At 38.3% G+C, this 17,234-nt stretch overlaps 1 protein-coding gene across 2 annotated transcripts in view; it reads left to right on the top strand.

Moving 5' to 3' along the window:
- The window catches only part of CAAP1 (caspase activity and apoptosis inhibitor 1), a 33,586-nt gene extending 18,874 nt beyond the window's left edge, over window positions 1-14,712 (top strand). The window contains exons 6-7 of one of the 2 annotated variants that reach the window (XM_014055080.2): window positions 5,407-5,460; window positions 8,937-14,712. In XM_014055080.2, coding sequence (XP_013910555.2) covers window positions 5,407-5,460; window positions 8,937-9,274 — 392 coding nt within the window. In that variant the 3' untranslated portion in view covers window positions 9,275-14,712. The remainder of the gene's footprint in view (window positions 1-5,406; window positions 5,461-8,936) is intronic. The other variant, XM_014055081.2, reaches the window with a different exon arrangement.
- Window positions 14,713-17,234: the final 2,522 nt, after the last annotated feature.

The following is a 17,234-nucleotide window of genomic DNA, read 5'->3' as shown; positions in this document are numbered from 1 at the left end:
TTGCCTCAGTCCCTCAGGTCAGTTCTTCTTTTACTTGGAATAGTTGCCTTTGACAAGAAGAGATGAGTATGTCAGAACATAACTTCTGATCTTTGAACAAGGCTTATTCAGTGGGGAATGTGATCTCTTACTGAAGAGCTTCTGATTAGCTGAACAGTATATTAAGTAAATATGGACTATTACCCTGTAGCAAGGCAAAAGAATTTTCCATTCCTTAATCCTATTGATTCCCATTTCATTTGGTCTTTCACACTTCTCATTTGTTTCTGGCAGTATGATTTTTGATTGCTTTTCTTAGGTGGTAGAAAATTAAATATTGCATCACATAGGTACAAGTTGAATATTTGATTATTATATTGACAACTATTTCTCAGAAGGCAATATTGATGGCTAAATTTTTCAGAGGTTCCAAATTACTGATTTTGAACTTTTGCTTTATAACTGTAGTTGTTAATTCACCCCACGCCTATCCTGCTGCACTGCTCTATGGTGTCAATTCATGAATGAGCAAAACATGTTGGGAATATATACCAAGAGTATATAATCACAACAGGGTCATCAGAACATAAAGGTCATTCCAGCTGCCCAGTTAAAGCATGTAGGCAATTATATTGGGCAGCAGTAATATAGGAGGATACTTATGGTACCTTTAGTGGCAGTGGCAAAAGCTGTGCAGGAGAAGGCAATGGAAAATGACTCCTGTGTTTTACCAAAACTCCCTCCTCCACATATGCACATGATGCGTAAGATAAAGTGATTGATGATACAGCACCAGATGATGAGCCCTTAAGGCCAGATGCACTTAACGTGCTATTGAGAAAGAGCTCAGTGGTGTTTATGACATGGTTAGATTAAAGCCTTCAGGATGTCTAGTTGCTGATGTTGCCATGCAGACAAAAAAAAATCCAAAATGGCAAAAATAGAATTACAGTGGGAATATAGAATGTAAAAAACACGAACACCGGAAACCAACACCATCAAAGGAAAAATAAAATAACTACAAATTAACATCTTAGGCATCAGCAAATGGAAGTGGATTGGGATTGAATACTTTTAGTCAGAGCATCATACTATTTACTACTCAAGACATAAGAAATAAGGAACAACACTGCTTTCATAGTTAGGAATGGCTACCAACTTAGTTAGCCATTCCTAATCGTAGCATGGTTACAGTTCAATTAGCGACCTAGTACTATCAATTAAACTCTTTAATGTGACAGTTTTAAAGTTTATGTTCCAACTACTCATGTAGAAGAGAAGGAGGTTGGTGAGTTTTTATGATCACATTCAATTTCAAATTGCCCAAACAGATTAGTAGTGTATCAGTGAAGGCCTTGAAAAAGATATCAAGATGCTGATTCCTGTGGACGTACAGGATTCCTGTACGTCCACAGGAATCAGAATCATACAAACAATGGATTTACTTGTGATATTGTATGGAAGTGAGAGTTGGACTTTGAAGAAACAGGATAGGAAGCATATTCATGGTTTTCAATTTTGGAGTATTCACAGTATTTTGAACTTTGGAGAAGATTTTTGAGAATATTGTAGATCACAAGTGTCAAACTCATGATGTGATGTATCACAATGTTTTTTGCCTTTGTGGAGCCGGGGTGGGTGTGGGCGTGGTCTGTGGATAACACATTCAGCCCATGGGCCGCCAGTTTGACACCCCTGTTGTAGATAGTCAAGAAAACTGACAAATGGATCATCAAAAATACCAACCCACAATTATCCCTTAAGATGCAAGGGACCAGGCTCAAATGATCAAATTAGACTTATGTGAAACATTTCTCTAGAAAAGTCTATAATGCTGTTAATGGTAAAACGAAAGAGAAGAAGAGGCTATCTATCAGTCAGGCAGATGAACAATAGGTTGACCTTTGGAAGATTTGAAGAGTCAGATTGGGAAGGATCCCTTTGGGGCATATCTATCTGCGTAGTTGTTAAGGTTCCATAACTATTTGTTGGCACATAATCAGATGTAACTAAGAAATAGAAAATCACAATCATAGCTATATTTCCTACACTGCAAGTGTTGCTCTATGCCCAGTTTAAGTATGATGCATTTAATATGGTTTTCCTGGTTCTGCTAAACCACACACACACACACACACACACACACACACACACACACACACACACACACACTGTCTGTCTGTCTGTCTGTCTGTCTGTCTGTCTGTCTGTCTGAAAGGTACATAGTTTGACAAAAAATAGTCTTAAAGTATCAATTGCTGAAATCAGAACTTGCAAATAGAGCTCTGTGCAGTTTTGGTTTTGCCATTTTGATATTACTGATGAAATCATAATATTTATATACTGCAGCTATCTATTTATCTATATTTCTAATATCTGTAAAATTACTTGTGCAATGCTTTACTTTCCAGGTTTTTTCCCCAAGAAAAGCTACTTCCTACTTTATGGGCAAGAGCATTTATTATACATTTCTCTTAGTGTTCAGTATTGATTTTTTTCTCCCTCCAGATACCAGTTATATCATAAAAAGTCAAAGAAAGTATGTTTTTCTAAAGATTTTCTTCCTAGCTCATAAACACAAGACCCAATGCACATACGCACACAATGAAAGTTATGGCATTTCTTTCAGAAAAGATTTAAAACCAGAATAGTTTTTTAAAGGCTTTTTCACTCTACTTTTGACTTGAGAGGGAGAAAAAAGTAGTCTTGCTTTAAGTTGTTTGGAATGGCTGTAGATTAATTTCAGTAATATGTATTCTGCTGCTCAGTTTTTGGACAGACTTTGATGTGAATGAAAAGTAATTGGTATAAAGATCAAATGCAGAATATTAACTTTTTTGTATGTAGGAAAAAGTTTTTATTTCTCTGTCACATTTTCCAAAAGAAGTATTCATGTTGCCAACTCATATTATTATTGCCAAACAGTGGAATAGTTAGGGTAGCAACTCTCTTATAGAAGCTTTGGTTTCTGAAACCTTCACAATGAATAGAGACTAGCACACATGGGAAAAGTGCTTAGCAGGCCTTTTTTATTATGTAAAAATGACAAGCAACCTTCAAATTGCAGTATCTGGGTAATTTGACTAGAGCCTAGTACGTAATAGCAATAGCACTTAGACTTATATACCGCTTCACAGTGCTTTACAGCCCTCTCTAAGCGGTTTACAGAGTCAGCATATTGTCACCAACAATCTGGGTCCTCATTTTACCGACCTCGGAAGGATGGAACTTGAACCAGTCAGGATCAAATTCCAGGTTTTGGGCAGTGAGTTAGTACTGCAGTACTGCATTCTAACCACTGTACCACCACATAGTAATGCCAACCATTTACCGTATTTTTCGGAATATAAGACGCACCTTTTTTCCTCAAAAAAGAGGCTGAAAATCTGGGTGCATTTTATACATCGAATACAGCAATTTTTGCCTCCCGAAGCCCCACCCCCTCACCAAAATGATCATGCATACCCTTATGGAAGCTTTCAGAGAGCTCCTGGGGACTGGGGAGGGCAGAAATGAGCAAAAAACTGCCTGTTTTTTGCCCTCCCCCAGCCCCAAGGAGCACTCTATAAGCCTCCATAAGGCTATGCATGCAAATTTTTTGACCAAAATGGGGCGTTTTTTGCTTCTTTTTGCCCCCCACCCCACTTCCCTCTGCAAGCCCCCCCCCCCGGCTATTCATGCCTTTTAAAAAAAACACGGGCCTGTTTTCGTGAAAAACGGCCCGTTTTCATGAGGTTTGCAGAGTGCAAAAAATTTTTTCCCCCTTTTGGAAAGCTCTAACTGATTGATGAGAATTACATTTATCAGGTGTGTGCCAGCAGAAAGAAAGTCTTAGGTGCTGCAGATTGTCAGCGATTTCCTTCTCCAGCACATGGATAAATAACACCTGGAAACATCTACTTACCTATCTACTCCCTCTCTCTCCCTACCCACCTACTGTATTTCTCTCTCTTTCTCCTCCTCTACCTATCTACCTACTCTCTCTCCCTACCTATCTACTGTATTTCTCTCCCTCTCTATCTACCTACGTACTTACCTACTCTCTCTCTTTCCCTACTTATCCCTCTACCTTCCAACCTACCTACTTTCTCTCTCTCTCCCTACCTATCTACTGTATTTCTCCCTCTCTTTCTATTTCTCTCTCTATCCCTCTACCTACCTACCTACCTACACACACTCTCTCTCTACCTACTGTATTTCTTTATCACTATTTCTCTCTCTCTATCCCTTTATCTACCTACCTAACTACTCTCTCTCCCTACCTACCTACTATCTCTCTCTCTCTCTCCTTCTCTCTCCCTCTACCTACCTACCTACCTACCTACCTACCTACCTACCTACTTTTTTAAAAATTTACCTCTTCAAAACCTTGGTGCATCTTATACTCCGGTATGTCTTATACTCCGAAAAAATACAGTAATTCTAAGAATTAATCTACCTGTCCCAATAAAGTCTGATTAGATAGACATATCTGGGATTTTCATTCTGATTATTGAGATTGGGATTTTTAATGCCCGAATGCATCCCAAAGGCAATTGGACTTTTTTCTTTTTTCTTGAAGACCTTTCACTTCTCATCCAAGAACCTTCTTCAATTCTGACTTATGGTGGAGAAGAGAAGGATTATGCTTCTTGCAGTCATCTGGTTGTTAGCACTCTCCAAGTGGTCTCAGGATGGATTGAAGCTATCCAAATAGCCTCAATGACTGTCAGAAAGAGGGTTAAAGACTAGATGACTGCAAGGAATATAAATCCTTCCATTCTCCACCATTCAGGCAGAACTGAAGAAGCTTCTTGTAGGAGAAGCAAAACATCTTCAAGAGAAAAAAGAAAGATGAGTTGCCGTTTGAAAAAGCACTTTTGGAACATCTATGACCTGGATGACTTAGAATCTCTAAACATGGCCAAGTGCATCCATTCACATGCATTTTTTTCTTTTCTTTTTTTCACCTCTTTGTCTCATCTTGCTATATTTTTCTTTAAAGGTTTCTCCCTCCATCTTACAAAATACATCTGTATGCTGCTTGTGGGAATGTTTTTGAAGTGCTTAGATATGTGCTGATATCCAAGATGAAATTCCTTCAGTGTGTGCTACTAAAGCTAAATCTGTCTTGCCTGCATCATTCACTCAAAATGCCTTGAAGAGTTGCTTCGCTGGATTGATGCAGAGCAAAGGCCATTTCTACTACTACCTTAGTTAGGATTTCCCATGTTTTTTTACAATTTAATCTGCAAATAGGGTTAGAAATAAATTGATTAAAGAATGGTCAAGGAATTAAATTTTAAGGTATTGTTGCTTTAATGATTATCAATGACTTTACAATCATTGTTAATTACATAACAATTATGTTAATTTGTAGAAGAGTAAAATTAATTTTCAGATTTCTAGATCAGTCAGATTGTCACAGTAATTTTTCCATCATTCTAGAGAATTGGCAATATGGTTCCCCGGTGTACCCCATCCAGATCTACATTTCCCAAGGTACATAAAAGTCCTGCTACTTCCTTAATAAGTAATAGCAGCCTCTAATTTGGGGAAGTAGGTCAATGGAGGCATATTGACCCGACATGATTATTTTGCCAGTTCTTTTAAGTATTATCAATTAAGTATTATAATTCATTATTTGTTCTTTGACCAAGTCGAACAGATGGCCACAGCCAGTCAAAGGGGTTGCATTGTGAAAAGATAAGCCAGCTTGAATCCTTGAGTGGAAAATCATCAGGAAACTACTGTGCTGGAAAAAAAATCAGAAAAAAAATAATTTAAAAGTGATTAAGACAAAAAGGTAGCAAGATTATAAAAGTGTTTATACACTTCATAAAATTGTTTAAACCTGCTGAAGTTCATTGTAAGTAAAAAAAAAAGTTTCATACAATGCCTAATTGTGTCAGAAAGGGTGAAAATAACTTCTAAAAGTGTTTAAATAACTTTGTTTTAACAAATTCACAGCAGAAACTATGATGTTTAACCATAATAGCTATGAATAGACTCATGAGATCTTGAAAGTATCTTCATTAGTAGCTTCAAAAGGACATTTGGCTTTATGTAGATGGTACTGTTATAATGCTGAACTAATTGGGGCTTTGACCTGATCCAGCAAAACATGTTCTTTCTTTGTCTCTGTATTCTACTGCTTACGAAATCTGTCATTGTACTGTTTTGTAGTATTAAATTGCTCTGTTAATAATTAATAGCACTAGCACTTAGACGTATATACAGCTTTACAGTGCTTTACAACCCTCTCTAAGCAGTTTACAGAGACAGCATATTGCCCCCAACAATCTGGGTCTTCATTTTATCCACCTCGGAAGGATGGAAGGCTGAGTCAACTTTGAGCCTGGTGAAATTTGAACTGACAAATTGCAGGCAGCTGGCAGACAACAGAAGTGGCCTGCTGTAATTGCACTCTAACCACTGCACCACCACTAATAGATAGCTTCAAAGTATAAATGACTACATTTGTAGTACCTGATGACTCAATATCATATAAATATATATTTTCTTTTAGTATCAAAGAATAAAATCCATACTCTACATCAATGTTTTTCAACCTTGGCAACTTTTAAGATATGTGAATTTCAACTGCTGACTGGGGAATTCCAGGAGTTGATATCCAAACATCTTAACCTTTGCTGATGTTCAGAACGTCAGTTTCTCTGGATTAAAAGATCCTCACAGCTGGTTTTGAACATCCAAGAGAATTTGGGACTTACATTTTTAGTACCTCAGTTATCTTGTTGCATTATTCTTAAACCTAATGGAAATGTCAAAGGTGGTATAACTTAAACAAATTTTCCCAAACAGGTGTCCACAATTGGTATCAGAATTCCTATGTAAAAGAAAGTACTATACCGGAGAAGGTTGAATTATAAAGCGGCACTCTAGTATTTATAGAAATCATTTCTAAAATTTCTGAGCCTTAGTGCATCCTCAGATTGGGTTAAGCCCACACTGCAGTTGTTACATTTGTGTATCAGACACAAGGCAGTTTACAACAATTAAAATACAAACTATAAAATATTAATATATTAAAACTATAGAATAGAATCAGGAACATATGCAGTCACTATCAGCACCACAGGAAAACTGTCACTGTAAATCTTAATAAGATGATATATTAGAGGAGAGAGGCTTCCCAACTAATTATTTGGTACTATGCTGTTCAGGGCTTTGTAAATCCACACCAATAACTGACTAGTACAAATAACCAAGTATAGATATAACATAATTCTGTATTACCTAATGCTTTGGGACCATCCAAAACAATCTCATTTTACAGTAATGTAGACATTATCACACCATGGATCACTAGATACAGGTTAACTAAAGATTGGGAAGTGAAAATAGACATTTGTAGGAGCATGGTGTAAAGGCCTTATGAATATTCGGGGCAAAATTTTAGTGTACTTCATTTATTTATGTAAGAAAATTTATATGGCCTCCCAACTCTAGGAGCATGGTGTAAAGGCCTTATGAATATTCGGGGCAAAATTTTAGTGTACTTCATTTATTTATGTAAGAAAATTTATATGGCCTCCCAACTCACTTTCAGTGGCTTCAGGTGGCTTACAAGGATAAAAGATCAATACAAAACCAATTAAAAAAAGCAATAAGCCCCCTCCTGGTGACAACAATCAAATGAACTGTTCAATGGCTCTGTCCCACTCTGGGATTCCCTGTTGGCAAAACCAGATCTTCAGGACCTTGCAAAAGAGTATCAAAGTGGGCGGCCGATCTTATATCCATGGGGATGGTGTTCCACAGGGAGGGAGTGGCTATGGAAAAGACCCTTTTTTTTGGTTCCGCTAGATGGACCTCCTTGGATCCATAACATTTCCTGCCTCCCTGTTGTGATGGGTTGGGTCAATGTGGCTGGGAAAAGATGGTCCTTAAGATAACCTGGTCCCAAGCCATGCGGGGCTTTGAATGTGACAATTGAATTGGACCCAGAAACAAATCAGTAGTCAATGCAGCTCCCTCGGAAGTGATGGCACGTGCACATCTAGGTCTGCACAAAACCACATGGGCTTCTGCATTTTGAACCAATTGAAGCTTATGGATTCTTTTCGAGGGCAATCCCATGTAGAGTGTGTTGTAATAGTCCAGACGGGAGGTGACTAGGCCATGTGTGACTATGAGCAGAGATTGTTGGTCCAAGAAAGGATGTAACTGGTGCACGACTTGCCATCGCACAAAAGCCCTCCTGACCACAATTGCATTGCTCCTTGAGTAGGAGTTGGTGAGTCCAGGAGAAGCTCCATATTATGCACCAGAATGAAAGATCTGGCCATCAACCACACTTCTGTCTTCTAAGGATTCAAATGTAATTTATTGGCTCTCATCAAGCCTACCATCAAACATAACTAAGCAAATAAGAATGCCATAATTGTTATGAAGGAAACCTAAATTGAAATCTAAACCTCACTGAATGTCTTTGCTTAGATATATCTAATACGTATACTACTGTACTGATAACTATTTTTGTATTTTTGTTACAGTACATAAAGTAATTTTTAGAGTACTTTTAAACTGCACTTTAGGAATTAAATTTACTTCTAAAATAATAAACAGTAGTCAGTCCCAGAGGCTTCCCACATCAACTTTCATTTTGAAATGCAGAAGCGTCCTTATGATATAAAACCTTATGACATTTTAATTAGGAAAATAGATCATGCAATTCCATACGATGGAATAAATTTTCCAAGCACTGCTGCTTTGGACTACTGCATGTTCTTGTAAATTGGAATAAAAATGCATTAAAACTCGTCTAAATTAAATCAGTCTTAAGGTAGGGAGAGGGCCGGAAAGAGAGAAACTTGTTTTTAATTTATAGATGACCTTTCTTATACTTTAAATCTGGGCAAAGGAATATTTGTGTGCAAAAGCAACTGCAAGGTGGTGAAAAGCATCTCTTCCTTTTTGGTGAGCCTTCTGAATTTATTCATTTTCTGCCGCAGGCAAAGGAGAAGATAGCGATATTCTCAGCATCAATGCAGATGCATACGACAGTGACATCGAAGGACCATGTAACGAAGAAGATAATCCAGATGTGCCAGAACGGACAGTTGGAAGTGGAGACGGTCAGATAGATGACCTTCAGAAAGACATTGAGAAAAGTGTCAACGAAATCCTGGGGCTTGCTGAATCCTCCCCAAAGGATCCCAAGGCGGCAGCTTTAGCAGTTCCTCCAACAGATGATGTTCAGCCATCAGCACAGCAGCTGGAACTCCTGGAGCTTGAGATGCGAGCGCGGGCTATTAAGGCCCTTATGAAAGCTGGAGATGTAAAAAAATAGCTGCAGGGCTGTTTCATTTGTTAGATAGTTGGATTTGCTCTGATGAGTGTGGGGTCAGCTTCTTTCCACTCTATGGTCTATTTGGACTAGTTTTGACATTCCTCATTCAAGCACTTTGGGCATTCTAGCTCATAGCCGAAATAGTTGGCAGCGGTTTATCAGGGCCGTCAATCTGCTTCTGTGACTTATATAAATGGATTGGTTTGATGCTGTCCAGTTCGGGTTAGATTATTTCCCAATGTGAATTGGAAACCAGAGTCAGAGGCAGTATGGATGCAGTTAAATCCTGTTGCTCTATAGACCAGAATAATCCCAGGGTTATCTCTAGCTTTTGAGGAATTGAAGCTTTGGTTGCATTTAGATAGCAGCTATATATCTGCAGGGAAGTAAAACATAGAAGCACCATGCATTTAGGGGGGTACAGACCACAAAAATATCTTGTGTCGTCGTCGTCGTCATCATCATCATCATCATCATCATCATCATCATCATTTATGATGCTTTGTGATTGCTTTGGTGCCAGCAACAAATGTTCATAATTCTATGGTTTGAAATTAAATTTAATTCATGTCCCTCTTAACGGTGATTTTGGATATCTGTCTGTTATCTTAAATTCTATACAGGCAGTCCTTGACTAATGACCACTTCTTCAGTGACTGTTCAAAATTACAGTGATGATGAATGAGGGGGGACCTATGATGAGTCCATGAAGTTGCAGTCATTGCAGCATCCATGTGGTCATGTGATCTCAATGAAGGTGCTCAAGCACCTGGGCAAGCTGCAGTCACATGATCACCATTTGCAACCTTTCCTGCCAGCTTCCCACAAGCAAAGTCAATGGGGAAGCTGGCAGAGAAGATCACAAATAATTGTGTAAATTGCTCTTGCTACTTTTTCTCCCGAGGAATCCCACTAGGGAGTATGAGTTACCAGGGATTTTGTACTTCATAGCATTTCCCCAGCCACCTCCTCCAGTACTTAGTCCTGGCTCCTGCCAGGCAGCCCACCACTCCCTGGTGCCCTCCTGCAGTATCCTCCATGCTCCTTATCTGGGATTCCTGCCTCTTCCCACTGAATGACCTGCATAGTCATTAAGAGTTACATAGGGTTACAAGGGCAACTGGATTACTGGGCTTGTCATCCTAAGTGATGTTACACATTTAGTGATGGCAATACCAGTCCCAATTGCTGTCATAACCCTATAAAGCAACTTTTGGTGGTTGAGAGTAGATAAGTATGTAAATTGCTGAATGTAAATTGATAATTAAATATAAATCTTTAAGCATGGCTTAGATTGCATAATCAGTATGATGAAAGTAAAATTTGAAACTCAAAGAATGCTACAGAGGCACCTGACTGTTAGAACAAGTGGTACAGAAATACTTAATTTCTTGACCTGTAAGGTTCTTTTCTGTTCTTTATCAGTAATGTTTTGGAGCTTCTCTTTGGCAAAGTGAAATTACATTTACACTTAATTTAGAGGGAGTTTTGTTTCTTTCTTAAATATTTGGCTATTATGAACTATAGAGAAGAGTAAGATCAGATGTGAAATGTTAAAAAAAAGAAGTGATTTTGTTTGAACGTGCAAATGCTTTGTAGTTCTTTATTCAGGGTATGAAGCACAACAGTTTGAAAACACAGGTGGAAAACCAATATATACAAATGACTGGCAATAAATTGATTTCTTAAGTGCAGATTCGGAACTTTCCCCCCCCCCCCCAATAAAAATGTTTGGATCTAGTGAGGAATCTAAATTGGAGAGGGCAGCACATGCCAAAAAGCTTTGCAGGATATAGAAGTATACCAAACTCAGTGTGGTTACTTGTTCTATGTTACTGCAAAACAGGAAGGAATGAAGACAAACTGGTGAAGAAATACCCATTTTATATCATCCTATATTCTGGAATCAGGTAAACATCATAAACTGGAATAAAGAGAGAAAGATGGGTAGCAAAAAAGGAAATAGGTTTATTTCTCTCCTAGAGTGTGTATGTCAGTTGACCAAGGGAGAAATCTAGGAGAGGAATGAATAGAGATTGATCCTCTGGTGTTTCAGCAAATCCTGCCTTTAGTTTCCAGAAATGATCAGTGAGCCAAACATATAAGGGGCATTTAGAAGCCACATTTTTAGGTAACGTTGGTTTCATTTAAAATTTATAAAGTAAAAACCTCTGACGAAATTTCAGCTAGTCCTTGTGAATAATGGAAGGAATCAAATAGGCATATGTGATTGGAATAGTTTCATAGAGATTAGAATTACGTTTTTTATTAGTTTTGGAAATATAAAATTGGTTTATATTTGTTTTCATGTAGGACTTGTTTGGAAAACAACACATTCATTAAAAATGAAACCTACACAATTCAAACAGTTCGCTTCTCAGAAATATGTAGTATGAGTTTAGGACTATTTAATTTTGTATTTGCTCAATATTAACATTATTTTGGTACTTAATCACCTGATTCATGAAAGTTTCTTTTAATGAACTATCTAAATAATATTTAAGCCTTAACACTCGTTATTGTTAAGTACTTTTATTGCAGCAGCATCTTTTATGCAACTGTATATTAAACAGTTCATGACTTTGTTTTTCAGAAAGTCAGGTTTAGACTCACTGATGTCTAAAAGAATACAATGAGTGAGTAACCTTTTCCTCCTAGCTCACAACGCTTCATACTTATATATTTTCTTTTACTTTTTGTTTCTTTATCACTGGAGAAAGCAATTTTGCTTGGAAGAGTTAGCTGTAAAAGGAAACTAGGCCGCCAAAGAACACGGTGGCTGGACTCCATCAAAGTTGACACCAGCAAGAGTATAAAAAATTGAAAGAACTCAAGATTGAAAGATGAGGAGAGACGTGCCCATAGAATAGCTAAGAGTCAGACACAACTGAATGGATAATGCCATCATTTGTTCCTATGAAGAAACAAAACGCTTTTTCCATCTCATAACCACCATCATTATGTGTAGTATTTTAAAGAATATTGGAACTAGATTGGCTCCTATTTAATTAAAGAGAAATTACACATAGTGCATCTTATATATTTTACAGTGTATCACATAGCAGAAGATACAGCTATGGATCTTGATGTCAGAAAACAGAATTAAAACTGTTTGCAGATGATATCAAGATAGCAAAAACCAAATATGTGTGAGAAGAGCTTTAGAACAATCTTATTTAAATTGAAGAATGGTTAATCGAATGCAAATGCAGTTAAATTTAAGTGAGTGTGAAAAGTGGTAGATAAAATAAAATTCCCTAATGGTACACACACATGTGATGGGGTCCGAGATCTCTTTTTTTCATCCTCGAGAAAGCTCTTAGAGTTACAATGGATGGCACAATGAACATATCAGCTCAATATCTGGCTGCTGTGAAAAGGGCAGATTCCATGATAGGAGTCTCTAGAACTGGGGTGTCAAATTCAAGGCCCAGGGGCCGGATCCAGCCTGCAGAGTGCTTAGATCTGGCCTGTGGGCCACCCTGGAAACAGCAAAGGACCAGCCCATGGTGCCACTGCCAACAAAAATGGAGCTCGGAAGGGCCACAACACGAGTGATGAGTTGGCCACACCCACATTGGCCATGCCCCCCTGAGGTCAAACAACCCTTATGCAGCCCTCAATGAAATCGAGTTTGATACCCCCCTCTAGAAAATTGTCAAAATTGTCAAGCTTTTTCAGAAAGAGATGATACTTTGCATCAAGAATTCTATTGGCTGTTCTCAGATACCACATTTCTTGGCGGGAAAGTGAAATAAAGTACATAAGAGGGCAACCAAAGTAACTGAAGGCTCAATACTCTTCTATGAGAAAATGCTAGAATGTTTGGGACTCCAGGAAACAGCCAAGTGAGGGGGAATATGGTATAATACATGCTGTGGTGAAAATGGACAGTTTTGTCTCCTCTCTAAACATGACCCATGGGAGTAATTTGGAGGGAGATTGAGAGCAGACAAAAAAAAAGTATTTCTTTGCTCAGTGCAAAATTAACTTATGAAATTCACCATCACAAAACATGATAATGACCATTAAGTTGAGCTGCTCTAAGAGAAGATCAATAAATTCAATATTAGTTGCAGGACAATAACCGCAAATACGGTGGCTCAGTGGCTAAGACGTTGAAAGGTTGGCAGTTCGGCGATTCAAATCCCTAGTGCCACGTAACAAAGTGAGCTCCCATTACTTGTCCCAACTTCTGCCAACCTAGCAGTTTGAGAGCATGTAAAAAAGCAAGTAGAAAAATAAGAACCACTTTTGGTGGGAAGGTAACAGTGTTCTGTGCACCTTCGGTGTTTAATCATGCCGGCCACATGACCACAGAGATGTCTTCGGACAGCACTGGCTCTTCAGCTTTGAAACGGAGATGAACACTGCCCCCTAGAGGTGGGAATGACTAGCACATATGTGCAAGTGGAACCTTTACCTTTGCCTTTAACAGCAGTAGGAAGTATGTATCCACCTCCTTTTATCAACAGTTGAGACACATCTGTACCCGTTGTGAGAAATGAAATTCTGGACTGCAACAGACATAGGCTTGGTTCAGCAGGTCTGTTTTTCATTTCTTTCTCAAATGTGTAATTATAATACTATAGAACCAATTTGTATGTTAAGGCACCAGGCTAGAAGCTTGGAGACTGCAAGTTTTAATCTTACCTTAGCGTGAAAACCAGCGGAGAGACCTTGGGCCAACCACTCTCAGCCCAACTCATTTTAATTAAAATGGATGATTTTTTCTCTAAAGATGCTGTAATCTCCATGAGGAGGAACACAGCATTGTCTTATTTAACCAGAATTAAAGTGGGACATGTTGCTATTTTGGGCTGTTCTTTTGGGATTTGCTGATATTTGGAGTAAAAAAAATGTTGTGTACTGGATTTGCTTATATTTAATATGGTGTTTAACAATTTTCCTTACAGTTACTTTATATATCAATTTGATTGCATTTAAACTGGCTGAGTATTTAACAAGTAAAGAAGTTTGGTGAACTTGCTCTTTTTAAAGGAAAAATTAGCCTTCTTTGTTACATTAAATGTTAGGGGTTTTTTTTGTTCATATTAGGGCACTGGGATTACTTTTACCTTTGCTAAATGCATTTATAATTAGGAATTGAGATATGGGATGATTACCTGAACGGGGTATGTTGCTATCTGGAGAGATTCTTTTCCAAACTGTTGGCATTTGGAATGAAAGAAATGTTTGTTCACAGTTAACATGGTGCTTTCCCTACAGTTGCTCTAGAAGAAAAGGATGTTTGTGAGATTTTTTAAAAAGGAAAAATGATCCCTCTTTGTCATTTTAAACTGTAGGAGTTTGTTTATTTGTTTACAATAGGATTACAGGACTACTTTATGCCTTTTAAATGTGATTTTGCTTATATTTAAAAGTTCAGATGTGAAATGTTGAGTTTTATATATGTTCATTAAAATTAATATTTTAGAGCTCTGTTTGGATTTTGGTGATTTTTTTTTTTTTTTTTTGCTGGCACCTGGATTGGAGAAGATGTTGGATTTGCCTACAGTTAAGAGATAAGTGACGGAAGGAAGAAGTTTATATTTGTTAATTAAGAGCAGGTGAAGAGATTATAAAATTGTTTATATTCAATGTGATGAGGGTGGGAAGTTGATTTCTTGGAGGGTGGATGCTTTTTCTTTTTTAGTTTGCTATTATCTTTTACTCTTGTAACTAAAACCCTTAATAAAAATTATAAAAAAGAAGTGCACAACACACACACACACACACACGTAAGTATGCTGCGGATACCAGCCTACATTAACAATTCTGCAAACTGCCAGCCTCATGCCAGCTAGTTATTCAACCTTCAGTGAGTCAGGGATGTCATTTGGTCATTTGCTGAGACAAATTACCCAAGCCTTTCTTTGCTGGAAATAGAAAAATGTGACGTCTTTTTAAACAAGAACAGCAGCTACAGATAGGGAGAAAAGTGCTGCCTATCTCTTCAGCAGTCTCAATATTAATTTATAAGAATTCCCAGGAAATGGGAAGCCCAGGAATAATTAAGGCAGACAGAATATTTGTTTCATGAAACCGTTATCTCTGGAAAAAAATAGGTAAAAACATCACTAGGAACTTTGTGCTAAGTTTATTTTTAACTGTCTGTGCTAAAGTCCTCTGTATAAATTAGAAAATTGAGTGTATCCCAGCTTTGCCTTCTATCCTTCAGGCTGACCTTAACTTTAGTTATAATCCTCTGGTCATGTGTGTATTAGTTTGCAATTCATCTGTAGAAAGCTGCCATCTAGTTGTCTACCTGGCACTGCATAAGGTACCTTTTGTACAGATATTCCTCAACATAACAAGCATTCATTTAACCACCATTCAAAAATTACAACAACCCTGAAAAAACTTACTTAATGATCAGTTTTGCACATTTATGACTGTTGTAGCATTTTCACAATCATGCGATCAAACTTTGGCAACTGTCATGTATTTACAATGGTTGCAGCATTCCAAGATTGTCATTTGCAACCTTACTAGGGAGTTTCTGACAAGCAAAGCCAATGCGGTGGGGGGGATTTATTTATCATTTATTTAGTGTATGACAATGGGGAAGTGAGACTTGCTTAACAACCATCTGAATCATCACTCATCCCTATGCTATATGGTCAGTGGTTAGGACTAACAGGAATTCTGCATATAGGCCACCAAAAACATTTAGGATCAAAGTCATGCATCACTCTTTTACATCGTAACCAGGGAGACTTGGACTAACTCCCACCAGCTCAGGGCAAGCAAGGGCAAAGGCAAATCATTGTTGAAGAAACAACTCCAAGCCACATGGAAGTATGGTCTTGCCTATAAGGTGGTCTTCTACTTATGACCACAATTCAGCTGAAATTTCTGCTCCTAAGTGAGACAGTTAAGTATGTTTTGTCCCATTTTATAACCTTTTTTGCCAAGGTGGCGCAGTGGTTAAATGCAGCACTGCAGGCTACTGCTAGATCAGCAGTTCAGCGGTTCAAATCCCACCGGCTCAGGGTTGACTCAGCCTTCCATCCTTCCGAGGTGGGTAAAATGAGGACCCAGATTGTTGGGGGCAATATGCTGACTCTCTGTAAACCGCTTAGAGAGGGCTGAAAGCCCTATGAAGCGGTATATAAGTCTACTGCTATTGCTATTTTGCCACAGATGTTAAGTGATTCACTGCAGTTGTTAAGTGAATCTGGCTCCCCCATTAATCATGCTTGTCGGAAGGTTGCAAAAAGTGATCACATGACTCCAGGACAATGCAACTGTCATAAATATGAACGAGTTGCAAGCATTCAAATTTTGATTGACTGACCATGGGGATGCTACAACATTTGTAAATTTGAATAATGTTCATAAGTCATTTTTAGGCTTATATACCGTTTCACAATGCTTTACAGCCCTTTCTAAGTGGTTTACAGCCAGCCTATTGCCCTCAACAATTTGAGTCCTCATTTGACCGACCTTGGATGAATGGAATGCTGAGTCAACCTGAAGCCAGTCAGGATTGAACTGCTGTCAGTGGGCAGAATTAGCCTGCAGTACTTCATTCTAACCACTGCACCACCACAGCTCTTAAATTCAAAGATTACCTGTATTTTGTTTCAGTTTGTTGTTCTATTCAATGAGTGGCAGGCCCAGGTATTAAGGATAGGGTTGGGCCCATAGAAGTTGATAGTTTCCATTGACGTTTGCTTTGTGTGGCCACCTGAGAGGTTCGGGACCAGGAAATATTTCTTTCCTGCAGAGTTTAATGCAGTCAGTTTCAAAGCTGCATGACTCAATTGATATGCACGTATCCCCCGCCGAAAGTGAAATAAATCATGCGAGGGATCAGATTAAAGTCATTCTACTTCTGCAGAACCTGACCAGATGCTAGGCTCGGCCCATAAGCTGGAATTGGGAGATACGCTGCCTCTGATTTCGCAGATGAAAACAGGGATCTGCTTCGAAAGCACATAATCCCGTATCAGAG

The sequence above is a fragment of the Thamnophis sirtalis genome, unplaced genomic scaffold, assembly GCF_051295495.1.
Source record: "Thamnophis sirtalis isolate CommonGarterSnake01/CBP01778 unplaced genomic scaffold, rThaSir2_p1.2 scaffold_5, whole genome shotgun sequence".
Lineage (NCBI taxonomy): Eukaryota > Metazoa > Chordata > Lepidosauria > Squamata > Natricidae > Thamnophis > Thamnophis sirtalis.
The sequence above is the reverse complement of the archived record's forward strand: the minus strand, read 5'-3'. Positions and strand labels throughout refer to the sequence as shown.